This window comes from Pezoporus flaviventris, unplaced genomic scaffold (assembly GCF_033815535.1).
Source record: "Pezoporus flaviventris isolate CSIRO_AGI_PZ_B2104156 unplaced genomic scaffold, CSIRO_AGI_Pfla_v1 ptg000001l, whole genome shotgun sequence".
In the NCBI taxonomy this organism is placed as follows: domain Eukaryota; kingdom Metazoa; phylum Chordata; class Aves; order Psittaciformes; family Psittacidae; genus Pezoporus; species Pezoporus flaviventris.
The window spans coordinates 56,746,124-56,772,452 of NW_026892549.1; the positions used below are offsets into that span (position 1 = coordinate 56,746,124).

Sequence of the window (26,329 nt, forward strand, 5' to 3'; positions counted from 1 at the left end):
TCGGGCCCTGCTCCTCTCAGCAGCAGTAGCTCCTCATGCAGGTAGGGCCTTGATGAGGGACAGGAGCTCTTCCTTGCTGCCCCTGCTGAGCTGCTCTGTCTCACTGTGTTGGCTGAGCCATGTCTTCCTTGTGAGGGCTGATCCCTACAACTCAGTCCTGAGCAGTGCTTTGCTCAAATTCCACTGGTGTTGGGGTTCTCCTTGCAGTCATCCTGTGGCAGTGTACCCCTGAGCAGCCAGCCATGTTGGCTGCATGGCAGCATTCACTGGGCAGTGTAGTCCTTATGAGCTGTATTTCTGGATCCAGGCCTTGCTGCCTTTCTGCTTAGTGTAACTGTGCCCAGCTCCCCTTTTCCTGACCCTGTAGGCCTGAGATGGGTTGTAACATCCCTGCTTGGGGTCTGGCTTGCTGAAGTGCAGCTCTGGAGCTCCCCAGTACTTCTAGTTCTGCAGGAAAGCCCAAATGAATGTGGCTGAGCTTGAAGCTCTTGGGTAGGTCTAAGTATAGTGATGCTGACCCTTGCAGGAGCTGAATCCATCTGGGTGGGTTTAAGGGAAACAGGTGCTGTAAGAATTTACTTTTTGGTAGTGATCAAGAGCACTCATGGGAATACTGCATTCATGCTTGAAACAATTGTATTATATAAGGGATTCTGGTTTTCTACCCATGTGTCAATTCTTTATTACAATCTGTAAAAATCAGAGCTCAAAGAAAAGAAAAAAAGATATTATTGCAGGAGGTGGTGACAACCAAGCAGCAAAGAGGGAATCCCAATTGGATTTGCTTTCAGTTCCTTTTCACTCAGCTGTTTCTTGTTTAGAGAGTTTCAATCATGTCATTGCCTTGCATTCAAGTCTGGGAGGAAGGTTATACAGCTCTAGCATCAGCAAAAATAATGTGGGGTCTTTTGCTTATGGCTAAATTCCCAGCCCTGTGGTTTCCCTTCCATCTGCAGGTCAAAACAATACTCTCTGCTGTCTTTCCCCCAGGCACAGTTCAGTATTAACTTCCAGCGCAAGGCATTTCACCTTTAGAGTCTTTCTTTTGTCTTTGATTCCTCTTGTATTCTCTTTTTCTTTTTCCAGATCACTTAACGACAAAGATACTTCTCCCAAATTATCCTGCCTGTTGCCAAGCAGTTTCGTTTCAGTATGTTGTTTTCTAAATGGTTATGGTCAGTTGGACCTGCTGCTGCCCAGGATAAATCCAAAGTACCTGTGACTGTCACCCAGAGCTCAGGTAAGTGACTCATGATTCATCCTTAGTAACCTGCCTGTGCAGAACAGGGAATGAAAGAAGGAAATGAGCCTGAGAGGGAAGCTGCTCATGTGTTCTCATTGAAGTCTGTGTCACATTGGGGTGTTTGGGGTGAGGAACTTGTTTGTTTGCTTTCTCTGGAAAGGGTCATGCTGGATTTGCTGAAAAAAAGACAATTAAAGCAGGTCTGCTCTTTTTCAGTCATCAGAGTGGATGGAGAAAATGGTGAGAAAATGGGTGCAGTAGCCTTCCTGGCAGGCCCGTCACAGCCCTAGAAAAACCTGATTCTGAAGTGACTCATCATCAGTGGTTGAAAAGATGTCCCAAAATCTTTCTGCCTGTGAGAAGAGTCATATTTTCTGCTCCACAGCATTCCCTGAAAGACAGATCCTTACTGAATTTTAACAGCATAATGATCCTGCCTGTTGGTAGTCTGTACTGCACTGGTAGCATGTCTGTTGGTCCTGGGACTACATGGGTAAAATAGATGTTTCACAGTCTTTCTTGAAGAAAACCTCAGGATGCTTGGGTGTCTGTTCCCTCCTCATTCCAGTGAGGATGCAAATCTCTGCCAGGTATACAGCTGCCTACAGACTGGCATCCTGCCTGAGGACTAACTGAAACACCTGCTTGAGAGGAGATGCTTCCTCCTGGTGTTACTGTCCTTCACTGGCTATGGGCATCCATCAGGTCTGTAATCTCACCTAGTGCTAATCTCGTCAGCAGGTGCCCACATCGGGCAATGCACATGTGGAATTGCAAGTGGCCTTTCCAAAATGGTGCTTTGGCATCTACCCCTCCTCATAGCCTCCTCTCAGGGTCGGATTGACCTGGCACAGAGGCCTCCATGCTGTGGGCCAGATGGGCTTGGCATGGTAATCCCATAATAATAAATGTGAAGGTTGCTTGTTTTGCCTTTGTGAGTGCATGCTTTATGTGAGGGGAGTGCAGTGAGCAAGGATAAGGTGTCCTTCATAGACTTGTCAAATAGAAAATGGGATTTGGGAGGCTGTGTGTGGAAGTGCTCTACAGAGCATAGCTCTCCTGGAAAACTGTACAAGCAAAGCACTTGGGCAGTGGGAGAGGTTTTACCTGCTGAAGAGTTGCTCCAGGGGTGTCTTGCCATGGTCACAGAACAGCTGCAGTACGGAATTTTTTGGACAGTTAAGATGTCATCAAACCTGGGGCATTTATCTCTCCGTCTCTCTTTGTTTTGTCTCTTTTTTCTGTTGAATTCTTTGTGTTCAAGCTTCAGACAGTGCGGAGTAGAAGTGAGAAGCTTCCCAGCTCCGTTTGTTAGCCTCTCTTTACACGTTGTTTATTCAGCAGCAGCATGGCTAAAGGTATTACGTATTTAGGGTGGATATCCAAAGTGTCCTAAGAAATATGAAAGATCAAAGGTGTCAGTTTCCTCTTTTAAAATAATAATTTTGAATATTGGTATTATTTCAGCTGTAATGCTCTGTATAAACCAGGAATGATTCTAGAAACTTTGCTGTGCTTTCCTATTAGAGCCATGGCTCACTGTATTTGCTCTCAGTAAAAACTCAAACCTATATTAAGAGATTGAAAGCCTTAGTGCCATTTGAAGCTAAGCAGACTTGTTTTTGGAACGTAAAACAAGTGTTATATCTTGGAATTATGATGGCAAAGTTTTTCATTTTAGGAGGATATCCAGGAGAGGGAAAAAGCCTCTTATTTTATTGGATTCTTTTTTCCAATGCGCAGCAGCCATGATTGCAGGTGGCATTGATTGTTTTAGCACCTTCTATGAAGAGCCCAAAGCCTCAATGTTGGTCACAGTAGCTGAACTAAGCTAATTGATTATATTAATAGTATGTGTGGGGCACAGCTCCCCTATATCCTGCCTGCATTTATTGTGGTCATAGGTTAAGCTAAGTGTTCAGTAACAACAGATTGACTCTGTATACACACCATAGTAGACTTTGAGCTAGCAATTCCCATTCACATCTTGGGGAACATAGTGGGTGATTCAGTGAAAACACCTGCTCACTAGAAGGTAAAAGAAAGTCAATTGACACTGGGAAAGGAGAAGAGCCGAAAACTAAGAATGCTGTTATGTATGTCTGTGGCTCACCTGCATCTCACGTATTTGTTCTGATCTCAAACAGGACAGCAGAGCTAGAAGTGGTACAAGTTGTAGAACTAATCAGGCCAAAACAAAGGTCATCAACTGTATGGAATGGCATATGTGCAAGCACTGAGTAGCTAGGCTAGGACTACTCAGGCTGAAAAGAGACATCTAAAGAGGGCTGTTGTAAATGTCTGTAAAGTCTTGAAGTGTCATGGATGTGAAGAGGGGAAGGTGACACTTTGGCTTTCAAAGCTAGCAGACATCAACTGAAATGGCTGGAGTAGCATTCAGGGGTGAAGGAGTTAAGTCATGACAGGTTGTCACTGTGCTTGTGTACAGGAGGTGCCTGAACCACCAGTTTCTGGGAGTTATGAGAGCATGTTAGGGGCAGCTTTCCAATATCTGAAGGGGGCCTACAAGGATCCTGGAGAGGGACTGTAGTGATAGAACAAGGGGTGATAGGTTCAAACTGAAACGGGGGAAGTTCAGGTTAGATATAGGGACGAAGTTATTTACTGTGAGGGTGCTAAGGCACTTGCACAGGTTGCCCAACGAAGTGGTAAGTGCCCCATCACTGGCAGTGTTCAAGGCCAGGTTGGACAAGAGCCTTGGGCAATATGGTCTAGTGTGAGGCATCCCTGCCCGTGGCAGGGGGTTAGAGCTACATGATCTTAAGGCTGTTTCCAACGCAAACCTTTCTATGATTATATGATTCTGTGATTTGGTGTTACTGCATGTGTTTGCTGATATACTGCCTGAGCATCAGACAGGAAAGGTGGTATTGGAGGATTTCCTCAGAGCTGGTGTGCCTGATGCTATGGGTTTATATTTTGCTTTATGGCATGTTAGCCTGAGTAGAGCAGTTAATGGCCTAACGGTTTTGTTTCCAACATCTGTCTCCGTGTCGGCAGCAGCTGCATCCCGTTTCAGCTACCAGCATATCCCTAGTCGCACGGTAGCTGCAACTTGTGTTGCTGTTGCTTTACCCTGCTCTTCTTGTTCTCAGCCGCTAGATGTCCCTGTCCCACAAGCAAGAAGCTGGAGGAGCCCTGCTCTGCCTGCCATCCAGGGAAGGCAGCTGTATACTGCTCAGTGCGGGCCATGTGGCTGGCTTCTGCTGCAAGAAGCAGAGGTCAGTGGTTCTGAGCATCAGGCCAGAACTCTTTGGAGAAACGCATGTAGCAATCCTCTGTGACATTCTGCCATTTTCTTTCTGTACCGTAGGAGATCTACTCCAATACAATGGGAATCCATCTTTCTTAGCAAATGAAAGGGAGAGGTTGGAAACTGAGGAGCTCAGTAAGGGCTATATGTGGGCAGGAGGAAAGAAAAACAGACAGGAAACTGCTGAGAGCTGGATTAAAGACTGTTTTGGTGATGAGGTCATCTGGAAGACAGTAGGGTTTGTTGAGACTTTGATACACTTTGATCCCTGGACAGGACTGACGTCAGATTTCTTTTGCTTTGCTGCAGTGACTAAAGCAGTCTGCATAGGGCACTTGCATCCTTAATTCTGTCTTTAAAGTTCAGCATGAGGACTGGATATGATTGCTGGTGAAAACATGATGTGGGTTACGGCTGATTGCTCACCCTGACTTTGTATTTGACATCCGTCTGCCCCTGCATTCACCTTTGCATGTCTACAGGACGAGCAGTGCACAAGCATGACTATTGACTTGTTTACTTAGTGATGTGAGCAGTTTGGAGTGGCAGTGACCAGGGACTTTGTGATACTGAGCAATAAAATTAAGCTGTAGAGGTGATCTAAGGACTCTGAAGGGCACTGAAAGAACCCTCTTTTTTCATTTGGTACCCTATGAAGGTACATATTATGCGTTCCTTCTAGTGGAATCTGCTATTGCTCAGAGTGTGCTAATGGTTTTTCTGAGGGGTGAAACTTGGGTGTCATGTTTTTAAAGGACCTTCAGTCTTGAGCATTGTCGTGGTTTAAACCCAGTCAGGTAACTCGTTCGCTCACTTCCCCCCCCCCTTTCTTGCCCTCCCCCTGCTCTCGGAGGGACGGAGAGGAGAATCGAAAAGAATGCAACTCCCACGGGTTGAGGTAAGAACAGTTTAGTAACTAAGGTGTAACACAAATCACTACTGCTACCACCAATGATAATAATGATAAAGGAAATAACAAGGGAATACAACACCTCACCACCAGCCGACCGATAACTTGCCCCCCCAGCCCCGACCAAGCACCAACCGATACCTCCTCCAACCCTGCAGTCTCCCAGCCCTTCCAGCTAACTCCCAGTTACATCCTGGGCATGACGTGCTGTGGTATGGAATACCTCTTTGGGTCAGTTTGGGTCAGGTGTCCTGTCTCTGCTTCCTCCTGGCTTCCCCTCCCCCCTGGCAGAGCATGAGGCTCACAAAGTCCTTGGCCAAACCGAAACATCGCTATCAGCTCTGTTCCCAGGCTGAAAGTCAAAACACAGCACTGCATCAGCTACCAAGAAGGGGAAAAATGACTGCTACTGCTGAACCCAGGACAAGCATCTATACCATCAGCAATGGAGACACCCAGGCAGCATCGCAAGGTCTGTTCTGATCTGGCAATGCTTTGGCACCTCTGCCAGTATCTTGATATTCATTCTCTGCCTCTACCTTTATGGTAATAGGTTTGTCCTGGTCAGGAAGTATGTGCCATCAGACCCCTGCATCTGGATTACCCACTGAGTTCACTCACTTTGACTCTTGTCCCCTGCCCCTGCAAGGCTTGTGGCTGACTTGTGTTTCTGTGGCTCTTTCCAGAGAGAGAAGGGTGGTGGCTGGCTCTGAGGAAGGACTTCTTCAGAGCTTCTCATCTCCTTCAGGGAAACTTGGTAGAGGCTGATTCATTTCATATTCCTCAGTATGAGGATGATGAGGCATTGGCACAGGATGCCCAGAGAAGCTGTATCTGCCCCATCCCTGGCAGTGTTCAAGGCCAGGTTGGATGGGGCTTGGAGCAACCTGCTCTAGTGGAAGGTGTCCCTGCCCTGGGCGGAGGATTGGAAGTGGATGAGCTTTAATGTTGCTTCCAATCCACACCATTCTGTGATTCTGTGATACTTGTCCCTTATAAATGTGTAATGCCACCTAATCAACCTCCTTTCCTACAGATTTCTGTTTCCTGTTGAATATCTCAGCGGCTATTAAGCTGTGAACCTTTGCTGAACTCTTTCTCATGGTTCAGATATTCAGAATGGCCCTTTGCAAACAATTCCAATGTCTGATATCCCCCATATGCAGCTGGGCACTTCTTGGAGTGAAGCTGAGCACTGTTTCATGCCTCAAATGTGTCCGTAACTCTACATGCTTTCATTTTCCCTACAAAAATCAAGCTGATGTGCTGAGGCTTTCAGAGGGAGGGCTTGTCCCAGCTGGTGCAGGGCCAGCACAGCTGTCTGTCACTCAGCCACAAGCCATGCTCCAGTGCCAGGAGACAGAAGCAGGCTTTCTTCTCCAGAGTGACATCTCTTGGTGGGTGGCTGCCTAGAACACAGGAACAGAGCTTGCCATGTGTGCCGCAGTTTCTTGCTCTCCTTGTCTGTTATATATTTTGGCACGGTTTTGTTTTCAGAAAGGCTTTATAAAGCTTAGCTTTTAAGGACTGAAATAGTTTGCAAATTCATGATGTTGCTCAAGGCAAAGGGGCAGTTTCCCCACTACATTCTCAACCTTGTGGCTTCCCACTGTGCAAGGATAATGTTTCATCTTAGTTACTTTCTTGTGACTTCTCTCAAGATGCAGATGAAAGGAAACTAATTGCTCAGAGTACCAGTGTACATGTTATACTGAAGATACTCTTCCTTTGGGATTCTGTTCTGCAATTACCTCATTTCTCACTTTCTAATTTTCCTGTTCAAGGAGTTCTCAAAACAGTATACAATGGAAACAAGAGGAGATCCTTTGCACAAGGAGGGAGCCTTCCAAAGTAAGTGTCCTGGATTTGGTGGTGCAGATGTTTGGCACTGAAAATGTTTGCCACTCTGCAGGTTATTGTGTGCTCATGACCCCATGTGCTAGATCAGTTGATGTGCTTCACAGAGAGTGTGCTCAGGTGCTGGAACAGGCTGCCCAGGGCAGCGGTGGGGTGACCGTCCCTGGAAGTATTCACGCAGTGTGTAGATGAGGCCTTAAGTGCTGTGGGTTAGTGGTGGCCTTGGCAGTGCTAGGTAATGGTTGGACTTGATGATCTAAAAGGTCTTTTCCAACGTGGTTGATTCTATGATTTTACTGCTTCCAGTTTGAACAACTAAAGATACATTGACAAGGCCCTTGCAGGCAACTCTGTGTGAGGGATATGAGATAGGACAGATTCCTGCATTTAGTCAGTAGCAGCACTGTGCTCGAGCCGTGAAGTTCATGAGCCTCTATTTTGGCCTTGTCTTGTTCCGAATGGTTCATGAATGCAGGCAAAGCAACCGCAGGCTTGTCTGTGAAGGACTGTCTAGACTTATGGTAAATGACACAGATGTGGCTTTAATGCTTATATATTCCTCAGCCATGGAGCAATATGATGGAAATGTCCCATCTGTATTGTCCCACTATTTTAAGCATGTGGAGGGTAGGGAAAGGGTGTGCATAACGCCCTTTGTGTTAGGTGGTGAGTTTGAAAGCTGATGACTGTCAAAACATAAAGAATTTCTTATTTTACTTGAGTGATTTTTAGTTATTTTTTTTACTTGCTCTCTGGAGAAGCCTAAAATGGGTTGTACTATGGCTTTTTCTTACTGAAGCAGGAGCCCTTCCTGCCTCTCCCTCCCTGTTATTGAACCTTCTTGTGCCTGTGAAATCACAGTCCATCTGTTGTAGGAAGTTGATGGGAGGGTGGTGGTAAACAGACAACTGGAAGCATTCACACCATACCAGCACTGCTGTTCTACCTGCTGGATTGCACAATTAAATGTATTGGGGTCAGAACTCTGATGCAAAAAGGTGTATTTTGCCAGGATGAGGTGCTGTAGTAAGGGAGATGAGAGGAGAAGGGCTAGGGCAAAGCCAGACATTTGTGTGGGTAAGGGTTTTGAGCTTCATGCGGATCAGCAGAATAAAGAGTTGGAGACTTTTCCGAAGTCATGACTTGAGACCAATTTCTTGTGCTGTTGATGGTGGAAATCAGACCCATGCTGCCTAAAATGAGCCTCTAAATTCTTCAAAGCACGTTCCTGAGTGTGCCACAGCTGCAGGGGGATTGCTAGGGGCGGAAGGGAAGCAGAGAGATAATTAGGTTGTCTGGAAAGATAAAATCTGATTGCAGGAGTGCATGACTGGCTTGACTCCCTGACTGAACAGGAAAGAGTGAAACTTGTGTAAAGCACTCTTTGCAGATGATGTCCCTACCATCATTTCCATCCACCCTGCCTACCAGCTGATAGGCTCTTTCCACTATATCATTTCTAAATGCCGTGTGCTCAGGTCAAATGGTGCTTTCTGTTTCTGTGACTTTGTGTTGCTCAGAGGCACTGTGTGAGGCTCATACAGTGGCAAGTTGTATCCTGGTTTCCTGTGGCTCTTCTGCATTGCTTGAAGCATTGCTGAGCTCTTCCTTTACAAAGCTGTCTCTAGATAAGCTTTCTCACTTCTAGGAGTCTGGTTTAGAGAACTCAGTTTAATTCTTTTCTGTGCCAGCCATGCTGTGACACTTCAGATGCTAATGCTGCAAATAATCACCTCCTCCCTTGCCTCTGCTTTCATGTATCAGCTTTGGTGGTCCTGTTCTGTAGCCTGAGAGTCTCCTGTGCAAGATGACCCCGTTTCTAGACAGTTGTCTGAGATAGAGAGCTTATGCTTGCAAGAAGCCTGTGTGGCAGGGAGTAAATGCAGTAATATACAGTTGTTTAGGCAAAGCAGCACTTCAGTGTATTTTTGTTCCATATTTGAACAACCTTGGCTAAGCTTGAACCAGAGATACAGCATGTCAGCTTACCATGGATGACAGCCAGTGATTTTGGATGCCTCACTGTATGGATACCTTCTATTGGAGGGCTTCCAGTTCTGAGGGGTCTGTATTTTTCAAGCCTTATTTTCTCTCTCAAGTTAGAAATGACAAACTGAAGCTCTTCTTGACCACATGGCCCATATGAGCCGGCTCCTTATTTTTGCTGTGAACTCCAAAGCACATGCTGTTGTTGAGACCTCTGTGATCAAAGTAATGAAATGAAAACTTTCCAGTTATAATTAACTGTCATGAAATTTCATCACTTTAATGCGATTTCATTGCACTGGATGTGGTAGTTTATGATTGCTTTGGTTATAATGGATTGTAGCATGATGGAATCCATGGGAAGTGGGAATAGGTGACTAGAATTTATTTTGGTTTGTTTATGGCAGTGGATAAAGATGGAAACCTGAGTATTTAACTTACTTAATCAGTACTGGCAAGTGAATAAGCTGCCTTTATACTATTCTCCTTTAAATTTGATTGCTCATTTTACCAAAAATCTGGTAATAGCTTAATCACATCTGTTCATGAAGTCAGCTATTTGTACAGTAAAACCTGTGTTTAGTGTTTTCCTCCCATGGGTTGGTTAATTTAAACCCTGCTGAACACCGGTAGGTGTCAGGGTGAAATGAGTGATGAGAACAGTACAATACAGAGTATCTTCAGGGAAAGGGCATCTTAACTTCACTCAAGGCCTACATTAGTGGTCCCACTCATTTCTGCCAGGGTTGTGTGTGATAAAAGCCCCTGATCCAAAGCACAGACTCTCTTTAAGCCAGCTGGTCTTTGTGGGCAAGAACCTGTTTCTGGGGGTTTTACTGGTGTGAAGAGCTGTATTTGTTGAAGTACAGCAATGTATATTGCTGGGCATAAAACTGTATCAGTGGTCATTGTCTTATAATTAACTTTCTTTGCTATTATAAGAAAACTAGCTGAATAGACAGTTTTGGAGTTGCGGGGTTAAAGTCCTGAACACAACCTGACAGCATCAATTACTTCTTCAAACATCTTTGCTTTCCTGCCCTAAAATGTTTTTCAGTCAGTCAAAATTGTGTCCCATCTCCTACTTCCCAATCAAATGACATTGCAGATCTATATAGCAAGAATTTGTTGTGCTATTTGAAGAGAGATCTTCATCCTCAGGCATGTTGTCTGCTTAATCTGTAGGTTCAATGAAATGCTTCTGTGCGTAGCCCAGTGTACAAGAGCCAAAACTTTTGTCTTTTTTTTTTCCCCAGGGTAACCACAGGAAGGTTATAAAAAGAAATAAAAAGACAAACAAGGTTTGCAGGTCCTTCCAATCTGGAGCTCCAGGCATGAAGCAACAAGGAAAATGCTGATTGACCAGGGATGCTGGATATATGGTGAGAGGCCAAGGCCATGTTAAATAGCTCTTATGAAATGTTAAGGCCCCCTCCCACCAAAACCAGGGATATCCAGCCCTTCATAGATGTGTGCCAAAGGGTAAGAAGCTAGCATGGGGAGAAATGTGATGTATTTCCTTTTCAAAGAATAAACATATTTATTCCAAAGGGAATATTAAATCACTTTTATTCACTTGAAGTTAGGGAAGGACCTTTGTGTGGAACACTTTCTGTGTCTTCTCATATAGAATACTTAAGTTGGAAGGGACTTGCTGTAAGCATCCAGTCCAACTGCCTGACCAAAAGTTAAAGCAGGGTATGAAGGGCATTGTCCAAATGCCTCTTAAACACTGACGGGCTGCGGCATCAATCACCCCTTTAGTAAGCCTGTGCCAGTGTTTGACCACTCTCTCAGTAAAGCAATACATCGAAATGTCAAGTCTGAACCTCCCCTGGTGCAGCTTTGAGCCATTCCTATGTGTCTTGTCACTGGATATGACATCTGTTGTAGTAAAAAAAAATGTTAGAGCACATAATTATTAGACTATTTCTTGTTCAGAACAAGCTTGATTGAATAAGGCTTACTGTCCAGAAATCCTGAAGGTACTAGCTCAGAAGTTAATCATCAGGACTCATCTTGTGCTCCACTACTGCAGTGGAGCTGCTTTTCTCCTTGGAATGAGCCTAGCTTTAGGCCTGACCCAATAATGTGCTAGGAACAAGAACTCTGGTTTTATTTGGGCTGTTTTATAGTCTGGGGAATGGGTAGAAGTTACTGTGAATCATATTCCATAGTGCCTACCTGTGATGACCTGTTGTTCTAGGAAATATATAGGTCTATAGCATACCCTTCTGATCTGGTGCTTACCATCTTCTGATGGATGTTTTATCTCTCTACTCATTTCCTTACTTTCCTTTTGGGTCACCCTAGTCATAGATCTGAGATCACAGGGTGGTGTGTGGTGCGTCTGGCCAAAATCTTCTGTAGATGTCCACCATGAAGGCTGGACCAAATGGTCTGTCCCAGGTCAAAATGTCCATGAAAACAATTTGGTCATAGAAGTTTTGATTTTAGCAAACTTATATTGCACTTGGGGGGGGTGGGGAGGAAGGGACTATCAAGTCAAATTAAAATGACCAAACTGTCCAGTGAACACAGTATGTGCCTGTGCAAATGCACATCTGCAGTTTTATGTGCATAAATTAGCAGTTTAGGGGCAGTTTCTGTTGTAGCCTTCATTCTAGGAAAAGCTTATTTACTTATCATCTAATCAAGGGCGAGTCAATTTTGTTTTCCTTTGCTACAACAAACACACTGGGCTATGATAACCTATCAAATAGTCACCCATGACAGGATGGCCACAGAAGGCAGCGGGTGGAACATGAATCCTGAGCAAATGTAGCTAATCTTGCATTGTAAGGTCATGTTATTCTTAAACTGTGTAAAGAATGTGCAGCATGGGGGAGCCGGTGTTTGTGTAGCCCTTTTGATTTGTTTTTATTTCATAAAGCCAGTTTGGCCTTTTTAGTGATCCATGGGAACAAGCCAGCGGAATGCCTGAGCCTCTGGAATCACAAGGGAAAAGGTATGACTCCTAATCCTGGCCCCTATTTGTAAAGATGTCTTCTTAGAAAATGTCAGGGAATGAGAAGTCTTGCTGCCTCCAAACATCTTCCAGTAAATAGAGTTGAGCTCTGGACTGAAGTCAGACAATGCAGACTCCTATCTGGCAGCTCTAAGATTCCTGGCCCCGTTTCCCTTGGTTGCATCAGCATGGACATAAGACTCGTGTCTGAGGTGTGGTGTTCAGTTGTGTCACTGGGAGCAAACTGCACTTTGTATAGTCATTATTACCCCTCAGGCAATGCTCTTCTGGCAGCATTCAGTTTTAGCTACCTAAGGGGTTTCAGAAATTGGCCTTTTGGAATAACATCAGTGTCTTTCAGTAATTGCAAGGGTTCTCTCTTATTTCTTCCAAGTCAGCTGAACTAAGAGGAACTGATAATCCCAGTGGCAATGGAATTTGACCCATTTTCAAGACATTGATTCTTTTTTCTCTTGCTGAAGATAAGGGCCTTATCTTTGTCAAGTTTGGGTGAAGCATGGGCTCTGTGTCCCAGACAGCAAATGAGTATACCCTGGGCTGCTCAAGCTTTAAGGAAAAGCTTTAATCTTCTTGAAAATGGATTTTCTGCGACCTGGGAATAGATACATAAGTCTTGTCAAGCATTATAGAAACTTTATTAGTCAAAAGGCGGTCTTGGTTACTGCTTATACACAAGATATGTAAAAGAAGAGATGTGCAAAGATAGGCAATTCAGAATCAATAAGAAATTTGCCCTTTTTGTTAACTCTCTTTCGCATGGCCTTGGTTTGAGATTTTCTTTTGTTACAGTACTTTTTTCATGTTATAAGATGAAAAGCCTTTATTAACTTTTCAAACTCTCGCATAAGGTGTGAACTGAAACTTTTTCACAGGGCCTGTTGGTTGATGGTTAACCCTTCCGCATCCTGAATCCCTTTGGTACTTGCAACCACCCCTGGATGCTTTGTTTTCAGGCATATTTCCTTAACTTCATAAAACTGAGCATTGGGCATGAGGGTCTGTTTCCACAACTGAGGATTTGCCTTGCAGAACTCAATTACTATTAGTTGTCAGACAGACTGAACTAATATTTGTGAAGAAAGGCAAAATTACATCTCAGTTTGAGTCTGATGCTTTTTGACATTTTAATTAAAGTCCTGAAAAGAAAGTCTTCATTTTTTTTTTTTTTTGTTTTTAACCAAAATTCACTTTTCAGTTTGTGCTTTGAAAACACACAAAAAAAGAAGGAAAAAAATAATGAAAAAGAGGGAAAAAATTGATTTAAAAGAGGAAAAACATGTTTCTCTAAAAAACCCAATCAGTAGTTCCAGTAACTGCTTGGAGTATGTCATAAAGTGAGATTTTGAGCAACTCTGTTTAAAACATGTCTTTATACTTTTTGGTTGGTTTGGACTCCCAAACAAAAGTGACATTCAGTCAGAATTAGGAAGATGTTTCAAGTTATAGTTACAGTATGAATGTAGTTTAGCACATCTTGTTCAAAGCACACTTGCACGTTGTGTTGTCCATTGATTCTTATTGTTGGCTTAGGGCTCAGTTCTTTGAGGTCTCCTTCACCCAGACATGATGTTTTCAGTGAGCAAGGACTGCAGGGCTGGGATTTAAGACTGTAGTCTTGTTGTGTTATTAAAACCAGGTTTCATGCTGGTTTTCATATTGATTATTGCCTTCTGCAGAAAATGGTTAAGGTTTGGTAGGATTTTTACTGTTTCTATTAGCAGACATGGCAGTCATAATCTGGCCTTGCAGGAAAAAAGAAAAGTATATGAAAACCAAAGAGAAAAGGTGTAAAGACAAGAATTGATTCTGCTTTTCAGGCTTATTTATATAATCCAATTACAGCTATCAATATTGTCTTTGGAAGCAGATAAAACTGTCCTTATATTCTTTGTTCAGTAGATACAGAGGATAAATAAAGGAGTGTGAAGACATAAAAAGGCCCCAAAAGGTTAACATCTGATGCTGTAACTGATCTGATATGAACTTGCCATCATTCTGGTGGCTGTGAGGTGATACTTGCCACGTACTCTTCCTAATAATTTTAACTCCACTGTGTTATTCAAGAGGTGCTGATCTTCAAGAGGAGGGCCTTTGTCAACATCACTTGGAACTGAAAAGAGCAGGATTTGTGACACTCTTGCAAAGTAAAATGGTTGGCATAAGGAAACAGTTCACTTGTGGATGAATGTAGAGTGTGCTTCCCTGAGACATCTGAACCTGCATTTAAAGTCTTATGGTTGTCTGATATCATGCTTGCAAAATGGAGAACAGTTCCTGGTGAAGTCAGCAGACCTATTTGTAAGGTAAGACACCAGCTGCCACATCAAGCTGATGTGTTACATATTGATAAATGAGATTTTCAGGGAATTACAGGAGAAATGCCTGCCACTACCACACAGATGTATATATAAAAATATATATTATAAAATGTGCAACAAATGGTTTGTTCACTCTTATTTTTGTTCCGTTCCTGTAAGTGAGTACTAATGGGGGAAACTGAACTTCTGTAGATGGGAAGGGTGATTTTTTTTTTTTTTTTTTTTTCCTTTGGAAGTGTGCTCAAGAGAAAGCAGCTTTCAGGACCCATGAAGTGTGATTGGCAGGAGAAGTCCCATCACGGAGCTGGGAGAATGGTATTCATGCAGAGAAACTGTGTAAGGAGGCAGAGATTAAAAAGCCAGGACTCGGTAGTAGAAAGGATTAGGGACCAGAGAGGAAAGGGGAGTTTACATCTCAGAAAGGCACTGAGTTGGATGGAAACAAGCTTCAAGCAGGAGCACACCTATAAAGACACAGTGGGCAGCTAGGAGCAGTCTATTTTTACTTCTTACTTCTTCTTGCCTTGTCACTTGGAATTGTTTCCATCTAAAAAATAAATCATGTGAGTTTATGTTCAATCATTCCTGTCACGGTCATGAGAGTTGCTAAGGGTGAGTCAAAATGCAGCACCCCAATCTAAAGATCTGCTATGAACCTCTCCCATTAAAATTTAAAATACCCTTTCCCCCAGACCTCCTCTAAAATAGAACAAACTGTATAGAAAAAACCCACCTGTTCTGGCTGTGGCTTAAATAACAGAATTAAGGAGAGCCAAAGGGCAAGATCTCCACTTGATTCTTATTCCTTTCATTTTCCTGCTATACACTCAAGCGAAGATCAGCCTTAGTTTTGGAATCCTTGGCTTGTTGCACTTTACGTTGCAATTACTGTGTTTCCTAGACATTGTGAGTTTTGTTTGAAATGCTTCATTTAATCTGAGATTGGCTCAAAGCCGCCCATCTGAAAGTGTACCTGAGCTTGCTTTCTGTCTTGGAGCAACCCAAGAGGGTCAAGTTATGGGGAAGCCTGGATGCTGTTAGTTCATTTGCATGTGAAAAAGAGAACTTTAGTTTAGTCCCCCCTACATACTGCAAAAAGACTAAGTTGTGGTCTCTGAGGTAGTGGAGTTGTTAGCCATGTGCTAAGAACAGAAATTGTTATCTGGCTCAAACCTATTCCTGTATCCATTGCAGTGATATTGCTTGATAAACTAACACCTGGTTAGAAAATACATAGCAAATCTTAATATTTTTCAGGTACTTCCCAAACTCTTCCTGAAAGTTCCTTGGAAAGCACGTGGAGCTTGCCTTAAAGGCAGGGTTTCCAAATCACTGAGGGCTTTTCTCCTAGCTGTAGGGATGGAGAAGAGCATTTATCTTATTCCCTGTGGCAGCAGAGGATTTCTGTTGTGCTGCCACCTTCAACTATTCTGCTTTTCCACTCAATATTTTTGAAATGTGTTAAATATGTTTTAGTTGGGGCAGGACAGAACCTGACAGATGGCAGGAGTGATTTCTGAAAGCATCTGAAGGACACTTAAAGGGGGAAAAAAACTCCTCTCTGATCTCACAAGAAGGAGAGTCCAAGCAATTCACATGGACTGCTTGTTACACTGATCCCAGTCCAGGAGAGATTTTAGCCTCTGGAGCTCCACTGAGCTGGAGGCAGTTACTTTGGTCTTGCACTATCATGAATCTGGGCCACTATGCCCACAAATTGGCCCTGATCTCTGGTCTTCCAAGCTTCTCTTCTGGAGTAGCAGTCCTGTGGCACCTAAGCAGGGCCGCAAGTGCTCTGAGCACTTCTGAAGATCAAGCAGTTTGCAGTTTGTTTTAAGCCTCTGAAATGTAGGCACTTAGCTTGCTTTGGATCTCTTGGCCCTGGGGATTTGCAAAGCCATAGACCACTGATTTTGTTTGATCTTTACAGTTCAGTGGGACTGTGTGACAAATTTAATTCCTGGTGTTTTTTTACTTGTAAACAGTAAGAAAAAGCTCCTCATTTTAATGAGCGCTTTGCTGTCCTTGTCCTACTTCCTATCTGTGTAGGATATAGTGTAAATGAATATGAAACAAAAGGTAGTTTGCCTTTTTCTAAACACCTATGCCAAGTGAAGACCCTGTTAAGGAAGCCTGAATTGTGAATAGTTCCCCCTCCACTGTTTGAATTGGTCTTACAGTTCACAGAAGAGTGACTCTTCTGCCTTTGTGGCTTTACGTTCCTGATTTCTCTGATGAGAATCCTTCTTCCGGAGCCCTGCCCAAACTTCCTTTCCTGAAGGGGTGATACAATTGCAAGTCATGTACTGGCAGGCAGGTTTTAAGCTCAGGCAGCATGGTTGCACCTCCATAAAACCATTTGGTTGCTGCTCTCCTTTTTCCACTCTTCTATGGTTGGTTCCGTTTTCCTTATTGATTCCCTGCAGCAAGCGAGGAATTCCAAAACTAAGGCTGAGTTTATAGAGCGAAAGTGAAAGGAATACGTGATTCTGCCTCTTCTGGTCTTTGTGTTAAGCAAAGCACATACATAAGATCTGCGCAAACCACAGAAGGCTTGTTTGTATGTTGACAGGTTTTTGTGAACTGGGGCTTCTCTCAGGAATACCTGGTATATTTTCCTGGCCTTAGAGTCAACAGTTCATCACCTCTTTTTAGCATGTTCGCAGTGAGACAAATAGCTTGATTTGCTGGCAGAGGGAAGTTCCTCTGTAATGGTGGAGGCTTTAAAAGGGAAGGTGGTTCATGGACTGGAAGGATAACCTTGCTAATCTCAGAAGGTCTGAGGTGGGCTTAATTTTGATAATAAAACGTGGGTGAATGAAAGGGAAGACAGCAGTGTCAAATCTATAGCAGTTGTCAGTGAGGCATCCTTGCAGTGGAGAGGAAAGCATTTTTTGCCTATTATTCCCCATATAGCATTTTGTCCTTAACATATATGTCTATGTATGTATTCCAGATCCATAACTGAAGCCAGTTCATTATGTGGTTATGCAGCTCTTTTCACCTGGCAAAAGATGCTGCTCTGCCAAAAGGCATGGCTCTTCTTCCCCTCGCTCCTTATGTTCATGAATGGCCTAGTGGCAGAAGGCAAGGGTTTGTTTTAAGCTGGATCTGTCTCCTTGTGTAGCCACACTGAAACTCAGGTGGTGGAGAGAGGATAGTTGGGAATTAGCAGTTAGGGTGCTAAAACTGCCAGTGTGAATTGGTTCTAGTTCAAGCACATCTATACCCAGGGCCAAAATAACTGCCTCATGTTGGCAAAGAGTAAAATGGAGTGCAGAATTTGCCCTTCAGTATGGCCATAACAAAGGGTAGCGTTTGTAACCTTCCAAATGCTGTGTCTGACATTCCTGGTGGTGTAAAGCTAACCGAATGTGAAATGTGACTTTGGAAGAAAGCTGGCTGCTGAATTGCATGTGTGAATGCACGTGTGCTTGTATATTCAGATGACCTTTCCAGTACAAGATACAGGTCTTTGCCATCCATTTGCTTGTAAGCATGGCTTTGCTTTCTGTACCTTCTGTCTCCTGTGTGTATCTCCAACCTGGATCTCTACAGGCTGGACCCAAACAAATAGAGCTAAAAACCCAAACCAACCCCCATTTCCCAGTTCTCTGTATTTTGTTGTTGTTGCAAAAAGCAGAATCTGCGTGTCTCGAGCTCCTTCTATGAATCAGAATGATTGTCAGGTATCTTCTTGTAGGAAAAACAGTTCTGTCTTTTCTAAACTGCACTCAGGTTACCAGAAAACATTGTGGACTTGCTTCTCCCAGCTCTGCACACATGGAAAGCTCATATTAAAGCAGTGAGCTCCTCCACACCCAGTCTGTCTTCCACCCTGTGTCTCTTTCAGTCACCTGGATTCGGGGCTTTCCCATGTGTCTTTCTCATTCAAGTTTCCAGTAAGCTGTCCGTGTACCAGAGAGTACCCAACCCCACTGCCCTCTCTTATTTGTCTTACTGTGTGCATGACTGTTCAACCTGGTGCTAGAATGAGCTGTGCAGGAAATATTTGTATGTGATGCTGGCATGAATTTTGACTAATCTCAAACCACTGTGTACAAAGAAGTCCTGATTATTATTGTCAATGATTAGAAAAGGTCAACTAAATCCTTTACAACAGTATGTGTCCAGCTGCAAAAAAGCTTATATCTCTTGGTTTGCTTTCTTTTTCCTCCTGTGTCTGAGTGAATTGAAGTTTTAATCCCCTGGGTTTCAAAACAGGCCTCACCAGTTTTTGTTCTTGAAGAGTATCAGTAATGTACATGTTTCTCCCAAAGCTTTTGCCTTCATTAGGCGTTTTCATGTCTGGATAATGAGCAACATGTTTCTTATAGTTTAGGTGTCCTGTTTTCAGAAGTGATAGTCACAAAGGTCTGTAGTCAATCAGGGGAAAGCATATGGAAAACTTCACCTTATTTCAGCTGCTGTCCATTGAAATTTACCAAGAAGAGGTTTTTCTCTTGTAGCCATTTATTTTTCGTGGTGATGTGCTTTTCATTTCTTTGGGAAGGGGCAGAAAGGGACCTGTGCTAGGGCTGGTGCCTGTCTGTTCTCCAAACAGAATAAAAGACTATGGCTTTCCACAGAATTTGGTGGCATTTGTACTTCCTTTAGTACAAATAGCTTGCAGCAGCCTCAGGCTGTCCAACTAGCTAATATGCAGACCCCAGATCGCACATTGAAGAGCACTCAAAAGCACACTATGAACAGACTCTTAATTTCCTCAGACCATGTGCTGTGAGGAGAACAAGTGGTGCTGTTGTCTCTTCCTGAAACATAAAGTGTTTATTTCAGAGTGAGAACTGTCTTCACTGCTGTAGCTGTGATTTCTCCAGCAGGTTTTGCCGTCTTCCAGCAAGCCTGGCCTATGATACAACCCCTGCAGCAGTGCTTAGAGACCAGCCTGAAGAACGTGTTGCAAGGGTGTCTAAGCAAGCCCCTCTCTGAGGGGCGGGAGGAGGTGGGGCTGCACCAGAGGTGTTTGATGGCAGAATAAATGGGAAGGTGTTGGGCAGCTCTGTACAGTCAGTCCACGACACTCTCTGTGTCTCTGTCCTCTTCTCATGTGAGCTGCAAGAGTGTATTGTCTGCACCAAACCCTGAAGAAATACCTACAAGCAGACTGTTGTTTTGTCTCATCTTCTGTAAACTTCAGCTGCCCATCAGCAACTTTCAAGATGACAAGAATTTTGACAGCTTGCAAAGTGGTGAAGACTTTGAAAGGCAGATGGGAGTTTTGCAATTTGTCTGCTGATCACTGGAGTTTCTCAAGGGCTGCTACGAGGTTGTTGAGCATCAAGGTAACAGTAACTGAGCTACTGTGGTTTAATAGATGGCTTTGGTATGCTGAGGGATAGCTTGCTACAGATAACTGGGCTTATCTGGACCAAAGCAGGTTTGTCTGAACCCTGAGCAAAGGAATTGCTTGGCTAGATGCTTATATTAGCAAAGCAAACACGCTTTTTGTGTAGTCTGGAATGGAAATTACAGGGTAAATTGCACCAGAAGGTGGAAGTTCAGGGTTTCAGTTAATTACTATATGGTATCTTCTTTAGAAACAGCCCAGCCTTCTATAGGACTGATAGCTAATAGAGCAGGTCTTTCAGTCCATGTTAGCATGAATCAGATTTAAAAACATGCATCACTTGAAGCATGTGATTAATCCCGTTGGATTCACAGAGGATTTATTTTTGATGTATTGGGAACTATGGTGGCTCTGAGATTAATTAGAGAGGTAGACAACTCTTTGTGAATGCACGAGTGTATCAGCTCTTGATTTACCGTGGCTGTGGTTATAAGTATGCTGTGGTAAAAAGCATCTTCCACTGGCAAAACTTTGTAGGCCATGGTTAGGATTGCTGCATCGCCTTTTGAACAGACACAGGATAATTCTGGTAGGCACCTGAAGTAGGCTGGATCTGATGAATTCTTACACTGACGGATTAGCATCTGAAGTTTGGATTTGGCATCTTAAATGACAGATTGATGGTGTTAGGTACGTGTTTTGTCACTCATTCAAGGACTACACGGTGGTAGACCTACAAGGTCACATTTCATAATGCTGAGGCATCCAATTAAGAAGTTTCATGCTTGTGGAAAACTGCTGCCCTACTCTGATGGAGTTAAAAGTACCAGCTGTTCTAGCATCTACCTAATTCTGTACTTGTAAAGCTAAAGACTGATGGCTTAAAGCCAATGACACCAATGCTGAAGGCAAGGAGAATGAATACCTGTTAAGAAAGCAATGCCAAGTGAAACCCCAAACCCTATTTTAACCTTGCTCCCAGCAATTGCAGATATACCTGAAGTGGGTCAGAATGAACTGGGCCCCTCTTCTGTTTCAAGGTGTATGACAGGATCTATTGCAGTGTGGCCAAGACCTGCTGTGCATCTGAAATGCTGAGTCTGGTGAAGCATCTGTCCTGGCACTGGGCTCACTAGATGTGGTGCTAGCCAGCCAGCCCCAGAAGTCTCTTTCTGACACGTATTATGTGACAACTCCTGCCTTGGCATTACAACTGGGGAAAGCTGTTTTCTTATTAGACTTGGTTATATGAGTTCAATACCTGCAGGAGTTTGTGCTGTCAGAGTGGATGCTTGTAATCACGGAGACTAAGAAGGCGAATACCTATTGTAGTTTAAGAGCCTGTGGCTCTTGAGATCTTGGCTGTGGATTTTTAGTACCACCTTTGCAGGGGCTGCATGATTTCATTTGAATACAGGATCTGGAATACAAAGCCGTGAAGCTTTCCTGGCCTGGGGATTTTGCTTTGAGAGAGTGACTGGCTTATACACTTTTTTTGCCACGGTAGCAGAAGTACAAGAGACTCTCTAATACATATATGAAGCAATAAAGCAGCAGACCTGAGGGAAAAGTTAAGGAAGAGGTCTTAAAAAGCCAACCTATTGCATGGCTTTGTGTCAAAGTGTGGAAGTTAACTGTATTTGTGAGACAAGTGACCAAGTAGTGACTTATGGCTGGGTTCGGGGTTCCAGCCATCATTAGAGGTAATAGATATGTGTAAGAAGTTTGGAGATGGAGTGAAATGCAAAGTAATTAAGATGTGTAGGCTAATGATGGTACAGGTAATGATCCCATTCTCTCATTATCGCAGGCTTAAATGAGCTTTAGTTGCCTTTTACTGCTTTTTCTCAGTAGGCTATTTTAGGGAGCATAACAAAATACAATGAAAATGTGTTTCTAACCAACATATAAGCTAAGTAAAGTATTAGAAAGCATTAGGGAGAGGAGGTAGTTATTAGAAAGCCTAATAATTCTTTTCCCAAGTCCCTTTTCTGTCCAGTTAACTCAGCCTGTGTGGGGAAACACAACTGTAGGTGAGCAGTCTGAGGTGTGGGGACACGCGGGTCCGTATTTCCCTATTGCATCCCACCCTTCAGTTGTAATGGAGAGATGAAGCATCCAGGAGTGAAAGAGGGGCACAGACAAAAGATCAGAGAGCCCTATGGGCTTTCTGAAGGGGTGCTTAGCATCACTGGTGTGGAGGTAACCAAGCTGCTTGCTAATTCAGGAATGGGCAGAGAGACTGCAGCTCAAAGCTCCTCTCATTTAATGCTCATCTGAGGCCAATATAGTTAAGTGGGGATGTAAAGAGTAGTACATGCAATAAATAGGTGGCTTGTAGGAGTATAGCTGGATGAGTAAGGAGAGGATTGGGAGAGCTATAAAAACCACCAGGAACAAGCTAAAAATATAGTTAAAAATGAAAGGGAGAAGAAGGAAATTTTTGAGCTCTGGCTGTAGAAACTATTTCAGGTTACTGTAAAAGGGGCTTTCACATGTATTTTGAGACAGGTGAAAAGTAACTGAGAAAATAACTCCACTATTCTCCCTCTGGAGGTGGGAGTGAAGGGGAGGTAAAACAGGGCCTGTTCCCTTAAAGACTGGGGGAACTTAGTGAGCTGCTACAGTGGGGACACAGAGGGGTGCTCATTTCCTTGGGTGCTGAGTGGCTTCTCTGAGGTGCCTCTACATTCCCCCTCCTCTGATTTTTGTCACAAATATTTGTGGCATTGGTGTGAACAGCCTTAAGAAGAGGTTAAGTTGTAGGAGCTGTGACTTTTCTACCATGGTACTCGTGTTGCCTTTCTGCTTTGGTTTGGATGGTAAAGGAACTCATCCAAAGCTTCTCCCCAAAGTTAGCATAAGCGACTCTTCTTTGGTTTATCCCAAGATCCATTCTTTAGTCTTTCCCTTTCTTCTTAATACTAGCCAGAAGCAAATGTGCCAAAATAAAACTATATATATATAAGGGGTTAGCAAAGGAAGTCTTAGCAATGTTCAGACAGTTTTCCAGAGTACTCACAAGAGGAGACATTTTTCTGTCGAAGAGAAATAATCTGCCTTTGTTGCTGATTATTTGGTCTTTAGACAGTGATGTAGCACAGTCCTGGCACCATCTTTCTACTGTAGAAGAAGTCTGGTGTCTTTTGGATGCTTCTGTACTTGTATTTTGGCTGTTGTGTAGCCAGCCAGAACTGTACGCCAAGAGGCTATCATCCTGCATGGAATCATGGCCTGCCTTAGACAGGAGATGTTTTGCCATCTTCTACTGGAAGGAAAGAAACTGGTCTGCACTGAAACCAAGACCCAGCTGTGTCTCTGCTGTACAGCAGTGTCCATTCTGGCTTTGGCACTCTGCATACACGCAGCTCTCCAAGCCAGCGTTCAGTATTTGGCTTGCCCTTGCCAAGATAAGCTGAGGGATTTCTTTGGAGGGGAAAGACGTGACTTCCTTGGCTGGTTACTTTGTGAAGCAAGTAGAAAAGAGGAGAAATAGCCTGTTCACTTTCCAGTACAGGGGGTTATAGCAGACATACTTTAAGAAGTAAATTGTACTGCAGATATTTTGAGCTGTTGCAAGTCTCCATTATCCATTGTGTAGATGGGAAGGGCAGGAAACTAACTGCAACTAAGTTAATCTGGTTTGTTACATATTGTTTTGGGTTTGTTTTTGAACTGCTACAGTGTTTACTTCATGTGGGAAGTCCTTAGTGAAGTAGGGCCTGAACTAGTTAACTTTGGAATCTGCTTTGACAAAATGCACCAAATATAGCAATGCTGTAGCCAAGACCATGACCCTTTCTGTTAGCCATCTCCATCCTCAAAGCTCTTCAAGAGCCCAACAGCCTCTCCATAGCACAGGGAGCTCTGCTAAAGGTAAAGCTACTGGCATGTGGGAGGGACAAATCAAGTTGCAAACCATGTCTCACGCTGGGGGTGTGTGCGGAAGAAACATTCCAGTTGAGACTACAACAGAGACTTGAGTGAAACTTCATGGGGTTGCTTCTGAGAAGGCTGGAGACAAAAGGTCCTCACAGAAGCTTTAGGAGCTTTGTTTATTTCTTGTTGGCTTTGTGAAAGCAAAAATCTCTCTCAGCTAATCCCTGACAGAGCCAGCTGGCCTTCTTGCTAGCCTGTAAATCACTTTCCACATTAAAACATAGGTGCAGAGGCAAGGTAGGCTGGCAGCGTGGGGAGATGCTAACACCTCCGCTAGAAATCTAAGCAGGAATAATTGCTTCTAGAATGCTCAACAAACAAACCAGCCACTTAATTAAGAATAATAAATCAAGTAAGGGAGGGAAGCATTTGAACATCTATCCCTTGCGATAGCTGAACTTGCAGGCAGGTTATGGCTGCTCGGGGACATTCTGCATTACTTAAACACTGTGTAGGGGATCTAATAGTACAATGGGGGTTTCTGTTCAACAGAAATGGGTTCTGTGCTAGTGTGTAGAAAGGCAGGTGGTCTGTGGTGGGAGTGAAGACATGCAGATTTGTGTCAAATACTAAAAAGAGAGTAAGGTTCTAGAGGTCACACTGATTGCACTAGGTTTTGGCCCCTCAGGATTTAGATGGATCTTAACTTTTCTGGTCATTCCACTATTATGGATGTTGCTTCCTGAAGGATTTTCCCAGCCTGTTTGCAGTTGGGACTGTGATTCAAATCATTATCCTAACTTGTGCCAGCAAAGGGCAGGACTTGCTTGAACTGGAGCTGATGTTTGGGTGGGCTCAAATAATGTGGCCTGTGGGGGGAAAGGGTCCATCTCTTCCAAGGCTGAGGAAAACCAGTTCTTACAGCCAGTCTCCCATGTCTGCAGCATGGGCTTGGCTTTCAGCAGGCTTCAGAAAGGGCAGGGGGCCTGTCCAAAGCCCAGTCTGAGGCACCCAAGTGACCTCTGTGCTTTGTAATGGTTTAGGCTTTCTGTAATAAGAAGCTTAGTGAAATATGGGAGCTGACCAAACTGTAAGTTTTATTTGGGCTAAACCTAGGGGACGTATTTATAACTGGGGAGGGAAGGGTTTTTGGCACTGCTGACACTTCAGTGATTTCTGAACCTTTGGAGAATGCCTGGATGTTTGGCATTAATGAGGAAAAAATGCAAGGCTAAAAGCATCCCAGATGCACAGAATTCAATTACCTGTTGGTGCAGTTTGATTTTTACTATGTTTTTCAGTACATTAGTAATTGATCTGTGCAGTATTTGTAACTGCAGAGGAGCTCGAGATGAATGTTTGCCATAATTGTTACAAAATGTTCAATGCTGGGAATGAAATTTCTCCTTGCTGTGATTGTTCGTCTGATTTATGGCTAATGGAAAGTAGTTCTGCTCCTTTCTACAGCAAATTGATCTTGATTCTTCTTAAAATCCCAGCAAGAGGAATTGTTCTGAAACAAAACCCTAGTATGAAGTTAAATCATGGTGAGAGCTGCTGCCTGGTGGACATGCTTGGCACATCCCCTGTGGGGTTTTGCACTGGTGGTCACTCTGTGACTGCAGCTCTGTGCCCAGGAGGCAGCTGTGCTGGCATTCCAGAAGAGAAGTTCTCAGGGCCCAAAAGGTTCATCATCAAGTTCTTTTAAGCCCGGATCTATAGAAGCAGATCTATTTCCAGCTTTGCTTTCTGTCTCCCCCTGCATGTCACCGGTGATGCTGCTGTGTGAGGGAATCTCCCAGCTCATTCTGTCATTTCTGGTGTACATGTACTCATTACTTTTTTGGTGGAAGCTGGAGTTCCCAGGTGGTTTCCCAACCAATATGTGGACAGGCTAAGCAAGCCTTGAGCAAAAACTGGGAGGAGAGGTGATCCTTTCTCTACACCTGGTTAATTCCAAGGTATAATGGGGGGAAGAAATTAAAGTGATATGGAAGGGTGATCCCACAGTGATAACAGCACATGCTCTGCTCGCGCTGAGGTTTGCCTTGCCCTCATTAGGAGCATGATGTGTCCCAAGTGTTGGAAGGAAAATGAGCATCAGGAGACTAGTAAAGGAAACTGTATCTTGGGAGCTGGATTGGGAAAGGGGCATGAATATTTGCCAAGTAAGGCATAAAAGGCAGGTTTCTTGGGTATTACCTCTATAAACATCAAGCCTGTTCTTGTGTTTGAGTCTTTTCATGTGCCTTTCTCCAATTGCAGACTGCGAACTTGGTGCTGGAAGATGGGATGAAGATGAAGGGCTATTCTTTTGGCTATCCATCCTCCACAGCAGGGGAAGTTGTATTCAACACTGGTCTTTCTGGGTAAGATAAAAGCAAATGAGTGATAAGCACAAAAATTTGTCTGGGAGACTGTTAAAGTGTGAAAGCTGCTTTTCCCAAGCTTGTAGGGTCCTGATGCAAGCATGTAGAACATACTCCAGTGTTGTGTATTGGGTTTCTATAGTGTGGGGCTACAGGGGTGGCTTCTGTGAGAAGTTGCTAGAAGCTTCCCCTATAT

At 43.6% G+C, this 26,329-nt stretch overlaps 1 protein-coding gene and 1 long non-coding RNA gene across 2 annotated transcripts in view; one reads left to right on the forward strand and one right to left on the reverse strand.

Annotated features, from left to right (window-relative positions):
* Nucleotides 1-713: 713 nt before the first annotated feature.
* Nucleotides 714-26,136, reverse strand: LOC133272372 (uncharacterized). The gene is made up of 2 exons (XR_009744397.1): nt 26,032-26,136; nt 714-1,248 (listed from the first exon to the last, which is right to left on the reverse strand). It is a non-coding gene; the product is annotated as an uncharacterized LOC133272372 (long non-coding RNA).
* CPS1 (carbamoyl-phosphate synthase 1) overlaps nt 1,116-26,329 on the forward strand; it is a 109,024-nt gene continuing 83,810 nt past the window's right edge. Inside the window, exons 1-3 of the mRNA XM_061459519.1 lie at nt 1,116-1,240; nt 19,736-19,886; nt 26,030-26,133. Of these exons, the coding sequence (XP_061315503.1) occupies nt 19,758-19,886; nt 26,030-26,133 (233 nt within the window). The 5' untranslated portion in view covers nt 1,116-1,240; nt 19,736-19,757. The remainder of the gene's footprint in view (nt 1,241-19,735; nt 19,887-26,029; nt 26,134-26,329) is intronic.